This window comes from Oncorhynchus tshawytscha, linkage group LG21 (genome assembly GCF_018296145.1).
Source record: "Oncorhynchus tshawytscha isolate Ot180627B linkage group LG21, Otsh_v2.0, whole genome shotgun sequence".
Taxonomy (NCBI): domain Eukaryota; kingdom Metazoa; phylum Chordata; class Actinopteri; order Salmoniformes; family Salmonidae; genus Oncorhynchus; species Oncorhynchus tshawytscha.
Window position 1 is genome coordinate 4,456,192 of NC_056449.1, and position 10,063 is coordinate 4,466,254.

General features: G+C 44.3%; 1 protein-coding gene across 1 annotated transcript; it reads right to left on the reverse strand.

Moving 5' to 3' along the window:
- Window positions 1–837: 837 nt before the first annotated feature.
- egr1 (early growth response 1) lies at window positions 838–5,225 on the reverse strand. The gene is made up of 2 exons (XM_024382595.2): window positions 4,497–5,225; window positions 838–3,517 (listed from the first exon to the last, which is right to left on the reverse strand). Exons 1-2 carry the CDS (start codon window positions 4,705–4,707, stop codon window positions 2,190–2,192), a joined length of 1,539 nt encoding a protein of 512 aa, XP_024238363.1. The 5' UTR covers window positions 4,708–5,225; the 3' UTR covers window positions 838–2,189.
- Window positions 5,226–10,063: the final 4,838 nt, after the last annotated feature.

Here is a 10,063-nt window from a genome sequence, read left to right on the forward strand (position 1 = left end):
CATGTTTTCACTTTTTCATTATTGGGTTTTGTGTGTAGATGGGTGAGAAAACAATCTATTTCATCCATTCTGAATTCAGGCTGTAACACAACAAAATGTGGAATTAGTCAAGGAGTACGAATACATTCTGAAGGCAGCGTGTGTAGTAAGGGCTGGATTCAAGCCATATCGCCGAAGTATCACAAAAGATCTGCATAAAAATGTCACGGTAATTTACGATTGAGCCGGCATATGCAGTGTTTACAGTGAATGCAGTGTCCTCGACTGCTGGAACATTGCCTTTAATTGTAAATTGCACTATACAGCGGATCTTCAGCGTTACGGATTGAATAAAGCCCTTAGCCCACGTAAAAAAATCTAAAAACAATATGATTGAATGATTTGAATCTTGTTTAAACACTTCCACTCATGCACAAATAGCAGGGGACGAGGTTCATATCAATTAGCCTAATATCTCAAAGTAGCATGTTCTGTCGATGAAATCATATCTAAGTTTCATATCTAAGTTGCTAGTTCCCATCTTCACATAGTCTATATAGTCAATATTTCAATGAGAGTTCAACAGGAGAACAATGATCAATGCAGTGACCATGAAATCATGCTGGGAAATGTCTCTTCAATTAGGCTAAAGGTCCCCATGATGTGGGAACTGAATCCACCTTTTGAGCATGCACATATCGGACTTTGATACAGCCTATGATGTGCACGTATGTATAGGCTGTAATGTATGGGATGGATGGGTCGAGGGTGAGGATGAGATGCTCCAATATGATTTTTGTCATGTTCCAATGGAAATATTTGAAACCAGTCAATAATAAAGTATTGAAGGCAAGTCTATACATATATATTTATATTTTATTTATATTTCATTTCTGGGAGGATATCATTTACACCAAATATCCCATTGGCAGTTAAGCGCATTCAATGTGTTGAGAAGCCAGAAACAGTCACTTGATTTTACAAACACAAATACAAAATAAAGATAAACCACAAAATAATGAGCCGCATGTATATAACATACAAAAGAATCCCATGCCTACTCAGTAGGTAAGTACAACGTTCCAACAAGAAGATGTGGATATTGACATTTTTTTTTTCTGTTAAAAAAATAGAGTTGATCATTTTGCTTACATTCTAAAGAAATGAAGCAGTGCCCTCATATCGTCTCGTCCCTTTCTTTCCTTCCTCTTTGTCTGAGTATAACGTACATTCTGTAACAAAAATATCCCTTCAACCCTTAAGGCGAGACGCAACGCATCATCTCTCGCACACAGCCATGTCAAAACATCAGCAAGGCTTCACAAAAAGGCACCAAAAACGGGAACGTTGGCTGTTTAGTTTTTTTTTTTTTTTTACGTTTTTTTTTTTTCTCTTTTTTTTTTGTCCACATAACAGACTGATATGTCAGATGATGTGAGAAAGAGAAAGATAGTACCAGTGGAGGATATTTACAAAACAATAGAAACTAACATCACTCTTAACACATGCTTGAATACTTAAGTGCTTATTTCATCATCAAACAAAGTTTTTAAAAAAAGAAGAAAAAAAAGAATTTGAAACGCATCACAGCATCGTCATCACTACATCATAGAGAAAGTACTAGAATAGAAAATATGGCCCTGCTCACTTCAAATAATACAATGCAAATCAGTTTTTTCACATCAATGGTACCAAAGAATGGGGGATAAAAGAGCAAAACATGGCACGAGTACAACATACATATTATGTAGCTTATGTATATCATTCAATGTCTTTTGTAATGTAAATGATAGCCTCGGAGGGAAAGCGTGCCTTTAGTACCAGGCAATGTTCAGTCTGTCTGTCTGTTTGTCTCCGTCTGTGCGCTCACTAATAGGAACGATGCCGGTTTCAACTCTGGCTCTAGAAAGTCTTGTATGCTTTGTTTGAAGCACTGCATTTGCTTTATCAACAGAGAGAGAGAGAGAAAAAAAAAATCCCTTTTTGTCTACTATATTGTCTTTGCCCAGTCCTTGACGTGTGTTTATTTTTATCTCTTCTTCAGGTGAATCTGAGGATTCACTGAACAGAGCTTGCGGAGGGAGCAGGCAGAAAAGTGCTTTTCAGAGGGTGAATAACAAGTCTTTTGATGTTGATTTCTCCCCTCAAAGAGATTGTAAGGAGTGGTGAGGAGGAGGAGAGAATAAAAAGCGTTTTCTCTTTGTCTTTACTTAGCAGATCTCGATTGTCCTTGGGGAGAGTGTGGACTGCATGTCTGACAGCGGGGTGGGAACCGGAGAGGAGTAGATGGAGGCTACGGAGGAGGGGAAGGAGGAGGCCATGGAGGACTGAAAGGTACTGGACATGGACATGGAGACAGAGGGGTAGGTGGTGGCGATGGAGGGAGAGGGGTACGAGGTGTGGATGGGAGAGGAGTAGCAGGATGTGACTGGGGAGGGGTAGGAGGAGACCGGGGAGGGGTAGGAGGTGATGGGAGAAGGGTAGCTAGAGACAGGGGAGGGGGCTGATACTGAAGCTGCTGCTACAGCTACCGCCCCAGCCATCCCACCTTTCTCCGCCTTCTTGTCCTTCTGCCTCAGATGGATCTTGGTGTGCCTCTTCCTCTCGTCGCTGCGGGCAAACTTGCGTCCACAGATCTCGCAGGCGAAGGGCTTCTCACCGGTGTGCGTGCGTATGTGCGTGGTCAGGTGGTCACTGCGGCTGAAGTTGCGCATGCAGATACGGCACTGGAAGGGCTTCTGGCCCGTGTGGATGCGGATGTGGCGTGTCAACTCGTCTGAGCGGGAGAAACGGCGGTCACACGTCTCCACGGGGCAGGCATACGGCCTCTCGTGGGGCGGCGTCTTGCTGGGACGATTGGGGTACTTGCGCATGCGGCTGGGCTTGATCAGCTGGGACTGGTAGACACTCTTCAGGTCTTGGGAGCCCGTCTGGGTGGCGAAAGCTTTGATGGTGGACAGGGGGGTGAGGGAGGGCTGGCCTGACCCGTTCTGGAAGGGCTTCTGGTCAGGTAGCAGGCTAATCTCCCCCTGCTGCTGGGGGAAGAGGTAGTCAGGGATCATGGGCACAGGGAAGCTGGTGCCACACATCTTCCCATTGGGGTAGGCTGGAGGGTTGTACTGGAGCGACCCTCCGGCTGGGCTGGGGAAGCCCTGGCCCTGGTCGGAGAAGATGTCAGGGCTGGTGCTGGAGTAGGTAGGAGCAGCTGAATAGATGGGGTTATTCTCACTGTGGTGGACAGAGCAGCTCAGACTGGAGCTCTGGGAGGAGATGGCGATGGATGAGATAGAGGAGGACAACGAGGAAGAGGTGCCGGTCTGAGAGGCGGAGGAGGACGGGGCGGAGGTGGAGGGGGTGTTGATCCCCACCAGCCCACTGACCAGACTGAATAGGGGCTCGGCCCACAGGCTGTTGCTGCAGTTGGTGGCTGGCTCCAGGGTGAAGCGGCCAGTGTAGGAGATAGGAGGCAGCCGCTGGCTGGAGTAGCTCTGCTCCCCCATCGACTTTTCACAGTTCATGGAGATATCAGGTAACGTATCTGCAGAGAGAAAGAGGGAAGGAGACATGAATCAATTAATATGCAGGAGGGAGGGAGGGAGGGAGGGAGGGAGGGAGGGAGGGAGGGAGGGAGGGAGGGGGAGGGAGGGAGGGAGGGAGGGAGGGGGAGGGAGGGAGGGAGGGGAATCCTGCCAGAGAGGTGGACAGTGTTGCCCCTCTCCCCTCTAAGAGCAGCAGGTGCCTACGCGAAGCAGGAGAACCAGCCTCCCTCCCTCCCAGCCAAGCAACCCCAGCACTTTCCCACCTCTAAACTCCCACACCAGCCATTTCCTCCACTAACCAAAAGATGGACAAGAGCTGTCGTGCAAGTCAAGCCAAGCCATCTGCATGCATTTTTTAAAGATATATATTTTTAAGCTTTTTTTTTCTTTCTGTCACGCACACACACACGAGCCAAGTTCTTGAAGTCCACCACATAGCCTAAGGCAATTGATTACTGAAACTGCAGTTCAGCTGGTTTTAGGAATGCAATTTGAATTTAGCTCTAGACTGTCTGAAGGTATGCAATGAGTGAGCAATGCTGAAGCTCAAATACAATCCAATAGTGATGAAGAGCTACAATTTAATTTTTTTAATTCTCGATTTTTGGGGGGTTATGTATTTCCAATCATCATTCATTCAATTGCTTTATTATATTTCATTACTTTATTATTTTTTAAATATCTAAACATCAACATAAGTAGAAATATCTAATTCAAAGAGCATATTCAATATATCAAGGGTCTTCTGTTGAAGCTGAAATGTAATTAATAGTTGCCAGCTGATCACAAATAATGATCATGCATTATTATGCATTATGTATAAACTGTTTCATGCCATGCATTCTGCTAGTTGCAGAATGCAGTCTATCATACAATACAATACAATACAATACAATACAATACAATACAATACAATACAATACAATACAGTACAGTACAGTAGTTCCATACAGCAATAGACCAAGGATATACTCTTACCTCCAGTAATGTGGTCATACTGCTCTCCTGGCTCCCCCGATCCAAAACCTGCTCCCTCGGTCGCCGAGGCAGAGAGGTAGGGGGTCCCAGCGGAGCTCAGCATCATCATCTCCTCCAGCTTGGGATAGTTATCCATGGGAGAATGGGGGAAGCTGAGGGGGTCTGAGATCTGCAGGGCTGGATGGAGCATCTCTGTCTTGGTTGCAGCCATACTCCAGGGACGTGGTGCTGTAAGGGGCTGAGGCTGCGCTGGAGAGGAGAGCAGCGAGGCTTGGTGCAGGCTGGGCAGAGTGGTGATGTTCCTCTCTGAGGTGGAGGAAATCACCAGTCCACTTTCGGGAGCAGGGTCAGACTTCTTTCCCTCTTTTCTCTGGTTCTCCAAGAGTATTCTTGTCTTGTTCCTCCTCTTGTCCAAGATGAGTAAAAATCCACTTTTTTATTTTCTTTCAGAGAAGAGTATTCAGATCAGATGTCCCTTTTACTCATTCCCTAAAATTAATGATAAATAATCATTAATGTATTTTTTCTTTTCACTAGTTGAATCCAATAAGGGTGTTGCCCTTTTGGATAATGTGTTGTTGTTGTTGCTTTGAATTCACTTTTACTTTTTGAGTGAAAATGTTGTTAGTTAGGGAGATAGCGCTGTATGTGTGCGTGTGTATCTGTCTATCTCTGCTCTAAGTTTTGCTGTTCTGAGCTCTGAGGGCGCACTCTCATGCTCAGAGAATCCCCACTCCTTTATATACCCTTTCTCCGTGACGTAGATGTCCATATATGGAGTGAAGGAAGCCCATATTTAGGCACTGCAGTGGAGGACACATGACGTTGGCCAGGGGGAAAGCAGAGAGGAGACACTTTATACTGAACCAGTGCAATAAATCGCGGGAAGATAACCGCTCTTCCTCAACCCTGAATCGATGCATCTTCATAGGATAATCCCTGCTAGAGAAGGCGGCATAATTCTTGCTGTCTCCCTGATGGCCCATAGTTCAGATTCGGATTTCCCATCTGTGCAGCAGGCTGCGCGCTTGCCGGAAAACCCGGCTCCGCCATGCCATATAAGGTTGTGTCTAAGTAAGGAACTATTCCGGTGGGTCTCCATTTCCTTGCCCTTATTTGGAGCTTCCTGAGGTAGCGCTGATCAGTGCTTGGCAGCAGTGAATGAGAGGCAGAGCGCAGCTCAAGTCCAGCGCTCTACTCAGTACACGGTACAATAAGTAATGTCAGCACTCAGCACCATACTCCTCCCTCACCCAAACCAGCAAGGAAAACACCAGTGCCTTTATTTTAGATAGAAGCTTATACATTTCAGCTGCATTGCAAGCGTTTAAATGATCTAAACGGAAATGTAATAAAGAGTGAAATAAGCAGCTCGTTTCAGTATGGGTCTCTGTTATATTACGCAATGAAATTGCAGTTCTGCATCAACACGAGCGCACAAAAAGGCCACAGAAATGTGTTCATATATTTTAACAATTATACTATTGTTATGAATCTTGCATTATAATACCTGAAAGAGGACATTGGTTATACGCGTTCACAATCTATGCATACGTTCATAGCCAGCCTACCCATCCCGTTGACGCACAAAAAAAAGGTGCACGGAGGAGAATTTGAAGAATTGAATTTCAAATATTATTGTCTACCTCATCAATGAATGTGTTAGTTAGACATCAGCAGTTTGACAGGTGAGAGGAAGGGAAGAGAGAGGCCAGACAGTTGATTCCTTCGGGATGGCCGCGTGAAACCTGTGCAAAGTAGCGCGTGTTATTGTTGTATATTTTTTCGTCTTTGCTGTCAAAATGCATATAGCAATAAGCTATGTGAATATAGCCGTTTTCTTTAACTTGGTTTTTGGGAATCCTATTAATGAGTGCGTTGTAGGCGTAGGCCTATTCAGGGCTGCTTACCTGGCAATGAAATGGTTCGAGCCATTGAGTGGTTATGAAAGTGTTATTACGCTACTATTATGAACATGCATGGTACGGAGATTACTTTGACCAGCAGCAGAGATAATTGAATACCGCAAATTGAGTTGAGACATGATCGTCTATGGACATGTAAATTACGCATCACTCATTATATCCATCCCCTGCAATTGTTTAAGATTGGGAATATGCTTTCTCTACCTACCTCTTTGTCATTGATGAATGATACCGGAGGCCAGCGGATGCTGACGAGGCTCTGGGCCAGGACTATCCTATCTGACTAATTGCGGGGTTACCCCGGCCTCCCCTACTCAATAGGCTACTCCGGGAAACTCTCTGCCACTCACGGAGCTAATAGGTCGAATTAACAAACCGCCACTAAACGCTGCCAGAACGCCTGTGGGCTACTGATGTTCCCCCTGGCTGTTCCAGCCCAAAAGCAAGCCAGGGAGCGGGGACTCCTCGATGGCTGTGACAGGAAATCGATGTTTCCCCCGGCCCGATGCTGACTGGAGCTATGCAGGCAAGCTCATTGTTAAACATTCCATGATTGTGTATTTCGGCCTACTGTAGGCCAACAGGAGAGAAGTGCGTGGGTGAGACTTCAACCCTTTGGAGAGGGCACAACTCTAGGTAAACTTAATGAAAATATAACTAATGTTACATAAGAATATTATATTTGGAGTTAGTAAGTAGTCGAACAACTGCTCAAATTGGTTGCTGCACCATGTTCAATATCCAATGTGTTCTCCCTTCCATCCACAGAACATTCTATAAATGTGACGCCTATGTGTCCACGTTTATGTCCCTCAATGTAGGGCTATTGATATCACAATACTACACTTTCTAATGACTATTTCTGTCTGTCTATGAGGTTGATCTTGGTCTTGACTCCAGGGATGCTGGAAAATGGAGGTGGCCAATGCAGCCTGGTCTCATAGACTCATAAAATTATTAAATCACTTTTTAGCTAATTAGGAACTTTTAAACTTTACTGAACAAAAATATAAGCGCAACATGTAAAGTGTAGGCCCCATGTTTCATGAGCGGTAATAAAAGATCCCAGAAAACTTTCTATAGGCACATATAGCTTATTTCTCTCAAATGTTGTTCAAAAATGTGTTTACTTCCCTGTTAGTGAGCATTTCTCCTGTGCCAAGATAATCCATCCACCTGACAGGTGTGGCATATCAAGAAGATGATTAAACAGCATTACATAGGTGCACCTTCTGCTGGGGACAAAAAAAGCCACTGTAAAAGGTGTAGTTTTGTCACTCACACAACACAATGCCACAGACGTCTCAAGTTTTGAGGGAGCGTGCAATTGGCATGTTGACATTAGGGATGTCCACCAAAGCTGTTGCCAGATCATTTTATGTTAATTTCTCTACCATAAGCCGCCTTCAACGTTGTTTTAGAGAATTTGGCAGTATGACCAACCGGCTTCACATCAGTCGACCATGTGTAACCACACCTGTCCAGGACCTCCACTTTGCAGCTTCTTCACCTGCGGGATCGTCTGAGACCAGCCAACTAGACAGCTGATGAAACTGAGGAGTATTTATTTCTGTAATAATGCCCCGTTGTTGGGAAAAACTCATTCTGATTGACACCCATGGATGCGCCCCTGCCCAGTCCTGTTAAATCCATAGATTAGGGCCTAATTAATTTCTTTCAATTGACGTACAGTGCCTTGCGAAAGTATTCGGCCCCCTTGAACTTTGCGACCTTTTGCCACATTTCAGGCTTCAAACATAAAGATATAAAACTGTATTTTTTTTGTGAAGAATCAACAACAAGTGGGACACAATCATGAAGTGGAATGACATTTATTGGATATTTCAAACTTTTTTAACAAATCAAAAACTGAAAAATTGGGCGTGCAAAATTATTCAGCCCCTTTACTTTCAGTGCAGCAAACTCTCTCCAGAAGTTCAGTGAGGATCTCTGAAGGATCCAATGTTGACCTAAATGACTAATGATGATAAATACAATCCACCTGTGTGTAATCAAGTCTCCGTATAAATGCACCTGCATTGTGATAGTCTCAGAGGTCCGTTAAAAGCGCAGAGAGCATCATGAAGAACAAGGAACACACCAGGCAGGTCCGAGATACTGTTGTGAAGAAGTTTAAAGCCGGATTTGGATACAAAAAGATTTCCCAAGCTTTAAACATCCCAAGGAGCACTGTGCAAGCGATAATATTGAAATGGAAGGAGTATCAGACCACTGCAAATCTACCAAGACCTGGCCGTCCCTCTAAACTTTCAGCTCATACAAGGAGAAGACTGATCAGAGATGCAGCCAAGAGGCCCATGATCACTCTGGATGAACTGCAGAGATCTACAGCTGAGGTGGGAGACTCTGTCCATAGGACAACAATCAGTCGTATATTGCACAAATCTGTCCTTTATGGAAGAGTGGCAAGAAGAAAGCCATTTCTTAAAGATATCCATAAAAAGTGTTGTTTAAAGTTTGCCACAAGCCACCTGGGAGACACACCAAACATGTGGAAGAAGGTGCTCTGGTCAGATGAAACCAAAATTGAACTTTTTGGCAATAATGCAAAACGTTATGTTTGGCGTAAAAGCAACACAGCTCATCACCCTGAACACACCATCCCCACTGTCAAACATGGTCGTGGCAGCATCATGGTTTGGGCCTGCTTTTCTTCAGCAGGGACAGGGAAGATGGTTAAAATTGATGGGAAGATGGATGGAGCCAAATACAGGACCATTCTGGAAGAAAACCTGATGGAGTCTGCAAAAGACCTGAGACTGGGACGGAGATTTGTCTTCCAACAAGACAATGATCCAAAACATAAAGCAAACTCTACAATGGAATGGTTCAAAAATAAACATATCCAGGTGTTAGAATGGCCAAGTCAAAGTCCAGACCTGAATCCAATCGAGAATCTGTGGAAAGAACTGAAAACTGCTGTTCACAAATGCTCTCCATCCAACCTCACTGAGCTCGAGCTGTTTTGCAAGGAGGAATGGGAAAAAATTTCAGTCTCTCAATGTGCAAAACTGATAGAAACATACCCCAAGCGACTTACAGCTGTAATCGCAGTAAAAGGTGGCGCTACAAAGTATTAACTTAAGGGGGCTGAATAATTTTTCAATTTTTGATTTGTTAAAAAAGCTTGAAATATCCAATAAATGTCGTTCCACTTCATGATTCTGTCCCACTTGTTGTTGATTCTTCACAAAAAAATACAGTTTTATATCTTTATGTTTGAAGCCTGAAATGTGGCAAAAGGTCGCAAAGTTCAAGGGGGCCGAATACTTTCGCAAGGCACTGTATAACCTAACCCTGACTTGTATGTAAACCAGTAGGCCTTCGGGGTACTTCAATGCACACACATGTAAGTATAAGCACACGTGTCCACACACACACATCCCCTTAACCCCCAACAAACAAAACTTCTGCTCGCAAGCTGTTGTTGTTCCATTTGGCACCCACCACCCAGTATACAGTACATTTTCACTCCATAGTTTGGATTCTGTCCCCAGCGTTTCCCTTCCCGCCTTGGGGTAACTTTCTGTTTACCCCCATTAGAGTGTGTCATATATTATGGATGATCCAGGACTGGCTCTGCCAGCCTCCCAAACAAAGTCTAAATACTTAGTGTACCTG

Excerpts from the sequence above, each read along its gene's own strand:
- egr1 (XM_024382595.2), bottom strand. The coding sequence starts at position 4,707 with ATGGCTGCAACCAAGACAGAGATGCTCCATCCAGCCCTGCAGATCTCA. Across the intron at positions 3,518-4,496 it reads GTATGACCACATTACTGGAG|ATACGTTACCTGATATCTCC; the intron begins GTAAGAGTATAT and ends TTCTCTCTGCAG.